A 16,837-nucleotide genomic window follows, 5' to 3' on the forward strand; every position below is an offset into this window, starting at 1 on the left:
TTAAACCTGCCCATGTATATCTGCCCCAGACAGATATTGGTCAGACAGGTTGTCATTTTGGACCACACACAGGCCAACAAACTGCAGACACAGTTTTCAGTGCCCATCTCCCACCCCCCAAAAAATGATCATTGATACATACGTGAAGGAATAAAGTGCCTTGTAGATAAGCCATTTTTCTTATCCCCCTCAGAACTACTAGCGCTACTCCAGCTTCCCCAGCTACCACGGCTGGCTCTTACGCTACCACGAGAGCTGCTACAGTCAGAACTGGAGTCTGAAGAAAACTTGTCTGCTGGTTTCTTTTTGAGGATCTGATAGCATTCTGGTAAAAGAAAAGAGAAGGTTCTAGAATTATACAGAACAAAATACGGTGAAAGACAACAGCTTTGGACTAAATTAGCACTATACTCAAATTAAAAGTTTCTTTTAAATATATCATAAGGTTGGGAATCATACAGCAGGCAGAATAACTGCTAATAGGCTTTTATTTTGTGTCCACACGACATGTTTCCGGCTTCAAGGGCCCTTTCTCAAGTTTCTTTTATTGGCTCAATTTAGTTTATATGCTCACACACACACACATACACTCTCTCTACACTATTGCGGAGAAATTCAAAGTTCAGTTCTGCACTGATATTTATTCCGTTTACTAGGCAATGAGAAAAAAAATCACGTACAGAATATTTAGTCTTGCAGAGTTCTGGTAAATAAAAAAAACTGAAATTAAAGCAGAGGAACATGCACTAAAAGGCAACAAGCTTTTATTTGTAAAATATTATGATGCAAATTTTTGTTAGGAAAAAATCCAGAAGCACAGCAAAAGATGGCTGTGTGAAAATAGGTGATTTATTTCACCTATAAGCATTCAAAAGCAAGGCAACATTTCGGACCCCTCCGAGCCCTTTATCAAGCCTTATGAGTACATATTAGAGAACCTGAATTTAAGGAGGAGGTAAGGGGGGGTGGGGAGAGAGTGGATTACAAACACCTCCCACATTCCAAAGTGATGTCATCCCAAATTGGTATAATAAGTAGTCCACAATGTACATATGTCTCTTAATACTGTCCACCATCATGTGGTAAGTCCATAACACAAAGTCGGAGGAAAACACCTTCAATTAATCATTATTATCCATTGAACGAACATACATATATGTGAATATCTAGTACTTTGACTGTGATAATCGACATACCGGAGACGTATAGTTCTGCATATGGCTCTCAGCACATTTCCCAAGACGCTTTTTATACATGCAGTAGTCCTGAACCACACTCAAGGTATTCAATGTCGATTTTTTGATATCATATGTATGAATAAATAAGATATATATATATCTATATATATATCTATATATATATCTATATCTATATATATATCTATATATATATCTATATATATATATATATATATATATATATATATATATATATATATACACACACCCACACAATATTCTTAGAGAAGAGCATTTGCAGTGGCAATTTGTTTACAAGTGATCTAGATGAGTTTGCAACCAGTACAGATAGCCCTGGTATGTCAATGCCCAATAACAGAATGTCTAGCCAAAACTGCAATGACCACATTACCACATGTTTGTTCTTGCCTGAACAGTGCTTCTTTAGTTTATCTTTTCCTTTCGCCCTCCCATCATTATTCTATCAAATATCTTCATCACCCGCATCTATCCACATATTCCAGCTTTTAAATAAGACACATTTTTTGCCCCTTTTCTTCTGCTTTTATCCCTCCAAACCCTGATCCCTGCTCCATAACCAATTGAGCTCCTATCTCTCCAGTTTTCTCATTCAACTCTTTTAAGGTTCATGCATTTCATATATACCATTATCTCTCTCTCTCTCTAAATTATTAATACAGATGTCAGTCATCCACTTCTCTTCAGCTAACGTCCTTTCTTACTTTAAAACCATGCAGTGACCTCTTCTCCTTTTCTAATTATTACCTTATTACATTTTCTGCCTTATCCCTCTCCTCTTTTGCTAACTTTTCCACCACCTGTTGAAATACACGTGCTGTAAATGTGCCACAAACCTAATATTACTGTGTGCTCAAGAAAGCATTGGAGTGAGTGAGAAAGCAGAACTCAGCTACAATGAATATTTTATTTACTATGCAACACTACGTTTCGGGCCCAGTGCCCTTTATCAAGTGATAACCAACAACGCAATTCTGGTCTCAGTAAAGTACCTGTATCTCCACGGAGTGGGAATCTTCCATTTTTTGGTTCCCCTTTACACAGGTCCCCATTTGGCAATGAATTCCAATGTTTTAGCCTATTAGGACCTCTTATGTCTGATCGCTCTACCTCTTGCCACTTGTGTTTCAAGTCATTCTGTTCAGTACCCCTATAGAAAAAGCACAAAGAAAATACAATGAATTGGACGGAGTGTATGTTGATATATATCAGAGAAGGAAATCAGTTTTAAAATTTAGAATTTATTGATTAAAATGGTGTCTATGGGAGATGGCATTCCCGTAATTCAGAGAATTCTGGATAACTGGTTTCCAGGTAATGGATTCCATACCTTTACACAGATAGATAAATGATATATAGATAAATAGATATAAAGATTCTCTAGAGCACAGCCCTATAAACATGTTGTTGAAGTTTTGTTTCTGCAGAAATATGGCTACAGTATAAATACTAATTTCTGTCATTAGAAGAATGAAACAGACAGACGGGATAAGAGAGGCAAAGAGAAAGAAGTGAAGAGAAGTGCGACTGGCAATGTGTGAGTGTGACGAAGAAATGCTGTTGGGCAAGTCTCCTGAAATAATCTACATGTATAACATCTGTTATTAGGTGTATGTGTAACCCTACCCTTTCTTTAAGGAAAAAACAGAATATCTAAGCAGATGGCTGGCAATTTACAAGACGCTGATCTGGTTACAGACAACAAACCTAAAACAGGACATATGCAAAGATGCGGATCCCTAAGATATCTTTTCTGTTTGCTAAAACTATCCAATATCTGCAAACTGAGCAGTGTTTTTAGGCTCAAGTTATATACATGTTACTTATTGCCCCTTTAACAGCCACACAACTGTGCAGAATATTTCATATAATGTTTATACGGCAAATTAAGGAGCAACGGCAAACAACTTCTACTGTTTCTCTAAAATTCTGCTCGGAAATTATTATTATTATTGGCATATTATATATACAGGACTTCCACTGTCTTCAGATATACAGGACTTCTGCTTTATAATAATCATGTCTTCAGATATACAGGACTTCCGCTTTATAATAATGTCTTTACACAGGACCTTCAGCCTGCTCTCATACAATGCAAGACAACTTACATGAATACAAAGGACAGCTTTGTTCATGGAATGAAAAACTAGAGAAGATAATATACCCCGTGTGCTATGATCCTTAGTGAGAAAGTAGAGTGTGTCTGAGCTTTGTTTTGCAAAGTCCATGCTACTGCAATCAACAAGCTGTTCAGATATAACTTCTTCTGAGCCAACAGAAATATGCATGTGAAAATATTTATATTCAGTGTAGATCAACTGAGATTGGACATTTTAACTTCAGTCAAGTTTTAGCATTTCCCAAAAGACTGTGGGTGTAAAAAATAAATGTAAGCGGAAAAAACGGACAGCAGAAAGTGTATGATGTTTCTGGCACACGCAGCTAAGAAAAAAGTCTATTTGAAGGTAACTGATAGATTCTTAACCTTTGTTACATGCCATACATGCTGTGACCCTTCCTAGCAGATGGATACAGTATAAAGGTTTATATATTGTATGTCCATCCTTCTACTGTTCCATTCATTCAGGACCAAAGCCCAAATAATCAGAAAGGCATGCTGTTCCTTTTCACTACCTGACAGCTGACGCTCCACTGTGATGTATTGGCAGATTAGATTTTTTCCCAAAAGGTGGCCATAGACGCACAGATAATATTGTAAGAAACTAATTTTCATTCGATATTTGGTGCGTGTTTGGTGGGAAAAAAGCCGACCAATATCGGCAGAAGACTGTGATATCGGTCGGCTTGCCGATCGGCTGGACGGAAAATTTTGATCAGGTGGCCTTTGAAGGCATCCAAGCATCCAAATATCCACAACTGTTAGTGCTGAATCATCAGATACAGGTAGAATTCTATTGTTTGTACCTGTATATCTGTAAATATCTTTAGCAAGCCATAAATGTGCCAAACATAATATGAAACAATATTATCAGTAAATGAATGGCAAGCTTTAAAAACATACAATTACTATTTATTGGGCTGGCGAGGGGCTGTTTGGGCCTCTGTGTACTTAAAATTACAGGGCCTATTTTGATTCTCAGTCCAGGCCTCTTAACAGGTGTGTAAAAAACGAAACTCACAGAACGTGCAAAGACACTTTGGGAAATGGAGTCTTGGCACATTAAAAAAAAAAACAAAAGAAAAAAAGAAATTACAACTGAGGTTGCTTTCATTAAACAATACTGGGATTTGCAACCCCTTTAACTGCTAATTTGTTTCTTAATGTAGCTATTTCTGTAACTGGACCTTTGCCCACTTATAGGACATCATGCACCATTACCTGAAATTACATTTAGGGAATGGTGATTAAATTCAAGCAAGGCTATGATTAAGCCAAAATAAGAAAAAGTTGCAGGACAAGTGAGAGCAAGCTGTCAACTATAACAAGGAAACAAAGTAAATGTGGTTAACATGAGTGGGCGAGGGAGGCACCTTGCAGGAAAGATGCTGTTCTTCTTTTTATTTTTTCGAGCAGAAGATCTGTTTTTGTTCCAATTTAAATTTTGGAAAATCCCATCTCTCCTGTCGGTGGGGATTTTTTTCCTAAGTGGCTCTTCGTGCTGTAAAATATAAATATGACACGACTTACAGGACAATCAGACTTAACTGGTTCTTAGCCTGTGAAGATTTGTTTTCAGTTTCACTAACAATTAATCTCAGTTGGCATAAATGGCAAACAATAAACAGAGGTGCTATAAAGAACAAGTGCATATTTTAATTCCAAAATTAATACAAATTATGACAATGTAAATAGCCTTCATAGTCACTGCATCCAGTACTGTGTTAAAACAGAAAATCAGATGTTTAAAGGAAAACTATACCCCCCAAACAATGTAGGTCTCTATTAAAAGATACTGAGTAAAACAGCTCATGTGTAAAACCCTGCTTCATGTAAATGAACCATTATCATAATAATATACTTTTTTAGTAATATGTGCCATTGGGTAATCATAAATAGAAAATTTAAAAAAAAATAAGGGCCGCCCCCTGAGATCGTAAGATTCACTGTGCACACATACAAACATGTAAGGTCACATGAGCCAATTAACATACAGAGTTCTGCCTTTTGCTTCCTCACTTCTTCCTGTTACAGTTAGGGGCAGATGTATGAAGGGTCGAATATCGAGGGTTAATTAACCCTCGATATTCGACTAGGAACTAAAATCCTTCGACTTCGAATATCGAAGTCGAAGGATTTAGCGCAAATCCTACGATCGAACGATCGAAGGATTATTCCTTCGATCGAACGATTAAATCCTTCGAATCGAATGATTCGAAGGATTTTAATCCAACGATCGAAGGAATATCCTTCGATCAAAAAAACTTAGGCAAGCCTATGCTGCCGAAGTAGGGGGTCGAAGTTTTTTTTAGAGGCAGTCGAACGATTTTTAGTTCGAATCGTTCGATTCGTAGTCGAAGTAGCCCATTCGATGGTCGAAGTAGCCCAAAAAACACTTCGAAATTCGAAGTTTTTTTAATTCGAATCCTTCACTCGAGCTTCATGAATCGGCCCCTTAGAAGAAATGAACAATTATGAAAGGTTTAAGCAGCTAGCATCAGCTGCATGTTATAGCTATAGAACAGGGCTGGTTCACTTGATTACTGGATACTAAAGATTGGTTTTACTGTAACAGCCAAGTACAAAAATACTTTTCAATAGAGCTTTCAGAATTGTCAGATTTATTCACACCCATTAATGAAACAGTATGTATAAACCAACAGAGCCCTCTAGAGGACAGCTAATGTCAGTTGTGAGTAAATGGCTTAGTATTCTACAGGACTTACACAAGAACTGTTTAAATCAACGTACTTCAATTAGGGATACACTGAATCCACTATTTTAGGATTCGGCCGAACCCCTAATGCTGCTGAAATAGCAGAATCTTCACCAAATCTTTCTTATGAGAATCTAGCTCTTTAGAACACAAACTGAAGAAAGCCTTCCAAGTTTACAAAGTTCACTTGTTAGTTGATGAAAACTGAGGCTGAGGACAGAAGCTTTGATGGGTCCCAAGGATTTAGATCTGTAAGCTCTTCATCTAGTCATTATTTGGACTCTGAAATTCTATTTAAAGGGGTTGTTCACCTTAAAATTAACTTTTAGTATGATGTAAAGAGTGATATTCTGAGACAATATACACTTGGCTTTGCATTTTTTATTATTTGTGGTTTTTGAGTTATTTTGCTTTTTATTCAGCAGCTCTCTAGTTTGCACTTTGTAATTAATTAAAAAGTAGCAATAACAATACATGTGTGGTCTTAAAGAGCTTTGTTTTTTAGATGGGGTCAGTGACACCTGTTTGAAAGCTGGAAAGAGTCAGAAGAAGAAGGGAAATAATTCAAAAACTGTAAAAACTAAGGGGCATTAACTCAAGGGATGAAAACATAATTATGCCTCTGGTGATGCCTGATGAGGCCTCACCTAGAATATGCAGTGCAGTTTTGGACTCCAGTTCTCAAGAGGGATATAAATAAGCTAGAGAGAGTGCAGAGACGTGCAACGAAACTGGTTAGAGGGATGGAAGACCTAAATTATGAGGGTAGACTGTCAAGGTTGGGGTTGTTTTCTCTGGAAAAAAGGCGCTGGCGAGGGGACATGATTACACTTTACAAGTACATTAGAGGACATTATAGACAAATAGCAGGGGACATTTTTACCCATAAAGTGGATCACCGTACCAGAGGCCACCCCTTTAGACTAGAAGAAAAGAACTTTCATTTGAAGCAACGTAGGGGGTTCTTCACAGTCAGGACAGTGAGGTTGTGGAATGTTCTGCCGGGTGATGTTGTGATGGCTGATTCAGTTAATGCCTTTAAGAATGACTTGGATGAATTCTTGGACAGACATAATATCAAAGGCTATTGTGATACTAAACTCTATAGTTAGTATAGATATGGGTATATAGAATTTATGTAAAAGTAGGGAGGGGTGTGTGTATGGATGCTGGGTTTTCATTTGGAGGGGTTGAACTTGATGGACTTGATGAAATTTTTTCAACCCAATTTAACGTTACTATTTAATGTAACTATGAAAGCCAATTGAAAAGTTACTTAGAATTAGCCATTCTATAACATTCTAAAAGTTAACTTAAAGGTGAACCACCCCTTTAACCTTCACCTTTTCACTATTTAAACACAATTCCACTGGAGAGCTTGCGATCACAAATGATTGCTACTTGATGCCCTGCAATCCTGACACACATAAAATAATTACATACATGGGGGGGGGGGTACTGGAAATTAGGCCCAAAACAACATAACTTAGACTCATTCAAAATGAAAACATAACATATTAAGACTTGCTTTGTAGAACTGTACTCTTTTTCAGTACTCTAAGAAATGGCAATGGTCAATGCCTGTACCTGAGAGAGGCAAAGAATGACATCACACAGTAAACTGTCTGGAATCAATTTTCAGCAGTTACTAAAAGGAAAGGCTTAGCATACTGGACTAAAAAATGGAATTAACTCAAATGCAATAGGACTAGCAGGAACCTGGATAAAAAGGACAGGTGAAAAACAAAACAAAAATTTCTCATAATTGGTACCTTAACTACAAGTGCATCAGTTCGCCCACAAAGTTTCTCCTCTCTGGAAGTGCTACGGGAAATCTTCTCATTGGAAGCATCTCTTGTCACTTGTTTTTTCGTAGATTCTAAAGCTTCTCTGTGTGAGGTAGGAGGTGTCTGCTGCCTGTTCCCTGAAGCCAAAAAAACAGAATTTAGCCTCTCAGTCTAGTAGACTATTTCAGTCATGTTTCCAATTACAAATTAGAAGCTGGAATTAACCACAGGACACACACACAACACTGTATTTGCTTTTTTACTGTTATTCTAGGGGCATTCAAAAGCTGAAATGTCAGCATTTATTTTTCATAACACTACTGTAATGCTAATTAAGTTTACAGTGTATGAGTCCAGGGGAATCAAAGGTTACCACAGTTAGGATATTGAAACAAGAGGACTATGTGCATGATGTGCTGCATGTTTAATGCAAGCTAAATACATAGGCTCAGTAACATTATAATAGATTGGCCTTGAAATCTTTCCTTTACGTCGGGTGTAACCATTTCACAAGCCTGAGAAGTTATGTGCAGAAGACATGAATGACATGTCTTCAAATGACAGAAGACATGAACTGCATGACTTGCATGGTTACTTTTAAATGCAGAAAAAAAGTGACCTATAGGTCAAACGAAGTCCAAAATAGTAACGCATGTATAAATTAATAAGTGCTCTGTAGTGTTATTTGCATGATGCATTCAAGTGCACCTTAAAGGGATTCTGTCTTGATTTTTTTATGATGTAATTCTTATTTCTAAATTACACTGTTAACACTGCAAATAATTCACTCTACAATATAAAATGTCATTCCTGAACCAGCAAGTGTATTTTTTTAGTTGTAATATTGGTGTGTAGGCAGCCATCTCAGGTCATTTTGCCTGGTCATGTGCTTTCAGAAAGAGCCAGCACTTTAGGATGTTACTGCTTTCTGGTAGGCTGTTGTTTCTCCTACTCAATGTAACTGAATGTGTCTCAGTGGGACCTGGATTTTACTATTGAGTGCTGTTCTTAGATCTACCAGGGAGTTGTTATCTTTTGTTAGGGAGCTGCTATCTGGTTACCTTCCCATTGTTCTGTTGTTCTGTTGTTAGGCTGCTGGGGGGAAAGGGAAGGGGTGATATCACTACCACTTGCAGTACAGCAGTAAAGAGTGACTGAAGTTTATCAGAGCACAAGTCACATGATTGGGGGCAGCTGGGAAACTGGCAATATGTCTAGGACCATGTCAGAATTTAAAATTAAATATATACAAATCTTTTTGCTCTTTTGAGAAACAGATTTCAGTGCAGAATTCTGCTGGGGCAGCACTATTAACTGATGCATTTTGAAAAAAAAAACAACTTTTTTTCCCATGATAGTATCCCTTTAAACTTGTGCCATGAGGGACAGAGGGTAGGTCAGTGTAAAATACTGTACCAGTACCAGTGCTTGATAGGCTTGATTCAAAACTTAAAAAAGCTTAAATTAACTACACCATTAAAAAAATCCATGTTAATCATTCTGAAACGGCACTAATACCATAGAATTGTGATATATTTGGGTGCAAGGACGTATAAATAATTTACCCTCATTCTTCTTAGAAACAGTCCGCGATTCCATCTGCGGGTGTGACAGATGCTTTGACAGGTGACTTACAGACATTTTACTAGGCACAGGAAGATCACAGAAGTCCGGCTGCAGTTTGGGCTCAGATAGGCTCTCTGATGTTTTCAAATTGGTTTCCATAGGAAACATACATAGAACAGGATCTTCCTTCAAAGGGCTTTCACTAACAGTCCTTTGTTGGAGGTGAGGATCTTGCTTTGCAGACTCCTCTTTGCCCAGATTGCTGTCTGGGCTGGATAAGTGCCTTTCATTATCCATATCTCTGGATTCTGTTAGGTTCGGGATCTCATTACAATCTGAGTCCTTTGGGCATGCAGAGGGCATATCTGAGGTTTGCTGTTCACTTGCATCACACAACGTGGCAATACTGCTTGCTGCACTGCTCGAGGATTTCTGCTTTACACTGTAGTAAACCGAGCACTTGTGCTTCTTTTGAGAGTGGCTGTACGTTGCAGGACCCCTCTTGGATGCATTCTGGCTTCTGTTCTGGGGTGCGGTGACAGTCAGACACCCTCTTCCTTTCCCTTTATCAGGGGAGCTAAAGGAATCTGTGTAATTCTTGCAACTTCCCCTGAATAAAGATTGAGGATAAAAATTAGAATCATGCAAAAAAAAAAAAAAAAAAAAAAAAAGCAAAAATTTACTACTCAACTGCTGCAGTCTATACAGGCCTGTCAAAAAAGGGCCAAAGTGCTGGAATATAGCCCCCAACTCCAAAGGGCACTCAAATCAAAAATTCAAAAATATATTTCCAGTCAATTCTTAAAGTTAAAAAATCACTCTTTATTTATCACAAACATTAAAAAGTAGGCATACAGACCAATTGATGCTCCGCCTTACGCATTTCGCACCCACAGGCACTTATTCATAGGCATTACTGTTGTTACATTTGGTCACAAAATTTATACCCCAGGAAATCCCTCCCCAAACGTTAAAACCAATCACGTGTTGCCACCTCACGTTTCTTTTCTTAAAGCAGTTTAAATATAATATAAACTTATGACACACTGCATTGTATACTTCTTGTGTTGTATGGTAATTGAAGACAAAATAACTTATTACCTGAATGACTCAGATGTGATTGTGTCCACTTGACTGGAGATTTGGGGAGATGCAGAGATTGCACAGTTTCTGTGTCTTGACTTTAAAAAATCGATTAGAATACAATGTGCGTGTTGGGTGGCTATTAAAATGACGGCAAGCAGAGAAAAACTGGAAATCAGAAAGAAAAGTGTTTGCTTTACATGGGAACATACATAAACATATCAGAAGACAACTATGAATTTTTTGTAAAAAAACGCTGAATACACAAAATCTGCATAAAAACACATGTACTGAAAAGGCAAGCTTACTAAGATACAAGATAGTTTAATTAAAAAACCTGCATTGTTCAGCAAAATGCTAAGGGCTACCGTTTTGCCATCATATATGAATTGCAGATGTGTACAAGTAAACAATTATCAAAAAATATACCGGCATTAAGAGCCTAACATGGAGCGATCCTACGTGAAATATTGTCATACAAGCCCTATGTGTAGTGGGGTAGCGAATCTTTAAGAAAAAACACTTTAAAGAAGAATGAACTTGGACTTGGCACCATTATTTATCTAGCTTAAAAATAACAAGACATTGGTATGACAGGCCATCTCTTTGCTGCTTACTTGGTTTGGAGGTGACAAGATGGCAGCTACTATCAGCCACGTGTCACTAACTTAACTCTGCAACTGTGCGAGTTCTGAATCACACAATAAGTTGCATTAAGCAACAACTTTAAAGTATAAAATAAAAGCACAAACATTATTCCCTAAAATAATTCCGAAATGTGATGGCACGCACCTGACACACAAGACCGTAATCTTCCAGAAAGAATTCTCCCAACTTGGGCCTGGAACACCGTCTGCACACAGTGGGAGCAAATGGTGAGGCAGAGTCACGTTAAGTGTAAATCGGAATTCTAGATTGGAAGCACTCACAAGAGTCAATTCACGAATAACCCATGATGATGTGAAATCCGGAATGAATCTAATCATAAAAAAAGGATAACTTTTAATATGGGCAAACATTTCAACAAAACTACATATAAAGCATTAGTTTGGCTAAGGCACTAAATACTGCCTGTATTCAAAGGAAAAATATCATGCAAATGTTCTTAAAGGAACAGTTCAGTGTAAAACTGGATAAATAGATAGGCTGCGCAAAATAAAAAAATGTTTCTAATATAGTTAGTTAGCCAAAAATTTAATGTATAAAGGCTGGAGTGAGCAGATGTCTAACAGAACACTACTTCCTGCTTTTCAGCTCTCTAAAGGTGGCCATACACGGGCCGATAAAAGCTGCCGACAGACCGTGTCGGCAGCTTATTGGCCCGTGTATGGGGGCCCCCGACGGGCTTCCCCGATCAAGATCTGGCCGAAAGTCGGCCAGATCTCGATCGGATGGGATTAAAAATCCCGTCGGATCGCGGCCGCATCTGTTCGTTGATGCGGTCCCGCGATCCGACCGCCCGTTTGGCGAACGCTAGGATCCGATCGTTGGGCCCTAGGGCCCACGATCGGATCAGCCCAATATTGCCCACCTCAAGGTGGGCATATCGGAGGGAGATCCGCTCGTTTGGCGACATCGCCAAACGAGCGGATCTATCCGTGTATGGCCACCTTAACTCTGAGTTAGTCAACGACTTTAAGGGGAGCCACATGGGACATAACTGTTCAGTGAGTTTGCAATTGATCTTTAACATGCAGCTCAGATTCAAAAGCAACAGTTATAACCCCTGTGCCCCTCCCTCAAGTCACTGATTGGTAACTGCCTGGTAACCAATCAGTGGAAACCAATAGAGCTGAAAAGCAGAGTAGTGTTCTGGCTATTATGTTACACATCCAGTCACTCAGCCTTTATACATTACATTTTTGGCTAAATATATTGAAAACATTTTTTTATTTACCCATTTTTTATGTTTACACTGAACAAATCCTTTAAGTCCTGTGCACAAGACTGGATTGCTGTTAGGCAGCTAAATAATAGTGTGGCTATAAAGATTTCCTTAGGCATGCTTTCAATACTAAGGGGCAGATTTACTGTATTAAGGATCGAAATAGTACATTTTAAATCAAATTAAAATTTTCTAATAGTTTTTCGGTGTCAAAATTCACACATTTGAATTTTAAACCCCCAATTCAGATGTAAATTTGAATGTGAGATTTATCACTCCACGACCATGGAAACAGTTCTAATAGAGTAATAATATTCGCCACCTAAAACCTGCCAAGTTCATTTACAAGTCAATGGCAGAGGTCGATAGAACAATTTGAATATGTTAACTGTCTTCCTGACATTCATGTTTTTTCCGGAGGGAAAACTCGATTAGAATTGGATTCCAATTTTTGGGTCAAGACTATTCAATCGAATAATAGATGTTCAAAATTTTACTTAAAGGGATACTGTCATGGGAAAAAAACTTCAATCACTCTTTACTGCTGTACTGCAAGTTGGAGTAATATCACCCACTCCCCTTTCCCCCCCCCCAGCAGCCAAACAAAAGAACAATGGGAAGGTAACCAGATAGTAGCTCCCTAACACAAGATAACAGCTGCCTGGTAGATCTAAGAACAACACTCAATAGTAAAAACCCATGTCCCACTGAGACACATTCAGTTACATTGAGAAGGAAAAACAGCAGCCTGCCAGAAAGCATTTCTCTGCTAAAGTGCAGGCACAAGTCACATGACCAGGGGCAGCTGGGAAATTGACAAAATGTCTAGCCCCATGTCAGATTTCAAAATTGAATATAAAAAAATCTGTTTGCTCCTTTGAGAAATGGATTTCAGTGCAGAATTCTGCTGGAGTAGCACTATTAACTGATGTGTTTTGAAAAAAACATGTTTTCCGATGACAGGATCCCTTTAAATAACCTCCCATTCGAGTTGTGAGTATTTCCGAATTTATTAGGGTAAAAAAAAATTTCACATAAATTCGACCTTTGATAAATCTGCCGATAAGAGTTTCTATGTTGACTGCAGAATTCACACCTTCAACTGGCGCTGCAACTTTACTATGAGGAAGGAGCTTATAGTAGTGCATTATGAATTGGTGTTAGTAAGCCAGACAAATAAGATTTCAGGACACTTCTTAGCTTCAACCATTTCTCACAAGTGGTTGAGTTTTAATTCTGCATGCCTCAAACAAGTGCTGAAATATTAAACATAGGGACTTGAGCAAAAACAGTCACCTAAAGATATAAACGTCTCAAGAATAATTGGGAAAAAAACCCTTACACAATACTGATTTCTCTAGAAGAGTTTTGGCTGAGAGAAAAGGCATGGCAGTCCAGCACTTCAAACCCAAAGCCTTGGCAGCTGTACCCATTAATCTTCATAGACTGTATGGTTATGGGCAGGGAGCCAATATTCTCAACTTTGAAGACCTTTGTGATGGACAAAATCTGCTTGCTTTCCTTTAGCTCTATACAAAAAACACATAAGATGGAAAAAGTAAATTTTATCATCTGAAACATCTACAGCACATTAAAGAACAGTGTACAGAGGACATTCTCCTGCCAGGTACAGGTAATCACGTGAACCACACACCAAGGAAGTAATACTGAGGGGCATATTATTTACAGTGATACTGCACAAGGGAAGCATTGCGGCAGCTATGAACATTTACACAAACTTAATGTAGAAAGAAGAATGGATGCTTTATTTCCCTAATAAATTCATAAATCATCTTCTAAACATCTTATAAAATAGTTCTATAAATATTCTACTCTAAAAACACACCAACTACAATGCACTGAGCAATTTATTAAGGTAATACTGGAGAAGAGAATGCTGAATAGTTTGGCTGGTTAAGATGCCAATAAACACTGCTGAAAGCAAGTAACCTGAGTAAAGGTAGGCCCGTCCATGCCCTGATATTGGCAGTTATACAAAGGAGGTGCAACTCACGTTGTCGACAGTCCATCAATGTTGACTCTGGTACTTTAAATCTGAGGGATCCCCCTATGCCGGGAAGTCTTCCTCCCATGCGCAACATCTCCCGTGCTCCTACACCTTCCACAGTGATCATGTCCAGAATGGTCAGATTATTCCTGGAATACAAGACAAATATTGTCATCCCTGTAATGTCTCTGAGTAGGAGTGCAATTTTATGAGAGAAGTTTAAGATACTTGATGTATGTAGCTACCAGTCCCTACATACATCAAGTAACCAGCTACAGGTTAATGTGGTAAACACCACAACAATTTTATGCAATAGTATAAACAAAATGTGGAGCATTTGTTTCCTTTAGTTTCCCTTAAATTATATGCACGTGTGGGGCACAAGTGGAGCTCACAATACTATTGTTCAAAAAGTTTCTTATTCTGCATGCAGAGTAACTGACTGACCTACCTGATCAGTATGAGTGAGGTAACTTTTCTGTAATCAAGTGGGGTAAATATTACACCAATCCGCTGACTCTCCCAGGGTAGCAGCTGTAACTCTAGTACTTCAGTACTGCATTCATCAGGCTCTTCGTGCTGTAAGTTACATACATAGTTATATACTACATAAACAACACACAAGTACACGGTCCCTGAATTCTGTAAATGTTGTGCCTATAAAATGCTACAATATTTCCATGGTACCTACAATGGGACTGAGGGGCTAGGGAAAAGTCATCCAAACAAAAGCCTAAGAATTGCTTCAGTCATAAAGTTCAAGTGGTTATGACAAAGCTACCACTGCTTCAAACTTAGGGGCAATAATCAACTTCGTATGCCCTCATACAGTCATTATAATTCAGATAACATCAACATCTGTTTGTTTCATCTGTTTCCATTAGAAATCGAAAAAACCTTATTGCCTACAGGTCACACACTAACTGATATGGGGTCCTTTGCAAGTTTGTAAAACAACAAAGCTTGCTGAAAAAGCTCTAAACTTTCAAAATCCATGTTTTCGTCACGGACATGGATTTATACTGTGTTTGTTAACAAAAATAACAAGATGATGTCATTTAGAGGGTTTAGAAGCATGCGGTTGTGAGAGGAAACAAGAGAATTACACAACAATGTGCATTTACATAAATGTAAATAAAACAACACATATTTTAACAATTCTAAGTGATGAGTAAACAGGGCAATTCAAACACATCTTAGCATATACAGTAGATGATCCTGGCCTTTCTCAGTTTATATAGAATATCTTAACCATCAACACCCATGAACAAACCTTTACACAGCAGTTGGAATTCATGAGAACATACCATGTCGCTGCATTCTTTCTGAAGCCTAAATTCAGCAGTTGTGACATCAAAAGCCTGCTCCTTCACACCATACCTAAAAATACAACGAAAACATGTAGCAACAAATAATACTGTGTGCTCAAATAGTTAGACAATAGTAAAAAAAAAAAAAAAAAAAAGTTTCTAAAAACTAGAAATTAAGTTACCATTGGTAACTTAATAATACACCATTTTTTTTTATTCCCACAACATGTTTTAAACTGTGGCACTTTATCAAGTGTTGAAAAGCTGTAGTAGATGAATAGGCGTATTTTCCACCGGGTCCTACTTTTCTCCGAATCAATCCGTTGGGCACAGTTGATGCATTATCCTCTATTATTTAATGAAAATTTTTAATTCTCGAGTACTTTACTTCCTGAAATGTTGCTACCCAGTAAAAAATGGTTTAGCTATCTGCTTTTTAGACATTTAGAATGCAAGAGCTCACATGTAAGGCAAATTCCTGTGTCTTTGCATTATTATTTCTGTTACTTGTACTCCACTCACTTCTACTTCATTACATTTGTTTTACTGACTAACTAAGTTAAGCTAAGTACACAGCAAAAATGGCTCTGGCTATACACACAGCCCTGCCATTATTAAAATTCACCAGCAGCCATTCTATACCACTGCTCAGAAATGCTGGATAAAAAAAAGTATCTAAACTTAAGTTGAGCTATGAATACACGTAATTTGGTCCTGTACTTTAGTTATTAAATAAAAAAAGACAGTAGCACTTTCCATTTGTCACAGAACCCAAAATACTCCCAACGCCTAGTAAATGGAGTTTAAGGGTAGGGACACACTGGGCGATTTGGGGAGTTTTAGTCGCCTGGCGACTAATCGCCGCGACTTTTCTCCCCGAATGCCTCCCCTCGCTCTGCGCCTGGCTAAAATGAAAAATCGCCTGCGCTAATCACACGCGGCGATTCGTTTTCCGAAGTCGCCCGAAGTTTCCTCGTGAGGCAACTTCGGGCGATTTCGGAAAACGAATCGCCGCGTGTGATTAGCGCAGGCGATTTTTCATTTTAGCCAGGCGCAGAGCGAGGGGAGGCATTCGGGGAGAAAAGTCGCGGCGATTAGTCGCCAGGCAACTAAAACTCCCCAAATCACCCAGTGTGTCCCTACCCT

At 38.3% G+C, this 16,837-nt stretch overlaps 1 protein-coding gene across 2 annotated transcripts in view; it reads right to left on the minus strand.

Moving 5' to 3' along the window:
• Positions 1 to 16,837, minus strand: part of tmem131l.L (transmembrane 131 like L homeolog) — a 74,290-nt gene that overhangs the window by 9,721 nt on the left and 47,732 nt on the right. For both annotated transcript variants that reach the window (XM_041589443.1, XM_018231343.2), the window contains 11 exons: positions 15,689 to 15,761; positions 14,833 to 14,960; positions 14,388 to 14,530; positions 13,716 to 13,902; positions 11,281 to 11,466; positions 10,507 to 10,656; positions 9,405 to 10,015; positions 7,825 to 7,976; positions 4,710 to 4,837; positions 2,210 to 2,367; positions 143 to 325 (listed from right to left, as the gene is read on the minus strand). In XM_041589443.1, the coding sequence (XP_041445377.1) occupies positions 143 to 325; positions 2,210 to 2,367; positions 4,710 to 4,837; positions 7,825 to 7,976; positions 9,405 to 10,015; positions 10,507 to 10,656; positions 11,281 to 11,466; positions 13,716 to 13,902; positions 14,388 to 14,530; positions 14,833 to 14,960; positions 15,689 to 15,761 (2,099 nt within the window). The remainder of the gene's footprint in view (positions 1 to 142; positions 326 to 2,209; positions 2,368 to 4,709; positions 4,838 to 7,824; positions 7,977 to 9,404; positions 10,016 to 10,506; positions 10,657 to 11,280; positions 11,467 to 13,715; positions 13,903 to 14,387; positions 14,531 to 14,832; positions 14,961 to 15,688; positions 15,762 to 16,837) is intronic.

The sequence above is a fragment of the Xenopus laevis genome, chromosome 1L (assembly GCF_017654675.1).
Source record: "Xenopus laevis strain J_2021 chromosome 1L, Xenopus_laevis_v10.1, whole genome shotgun sequence".
Lineage (NCBI taxonomy): Eukaryota > Metazoa > Chordata > Amphibia > Anura > Pipidae > Xenopus > Xenopus laevis.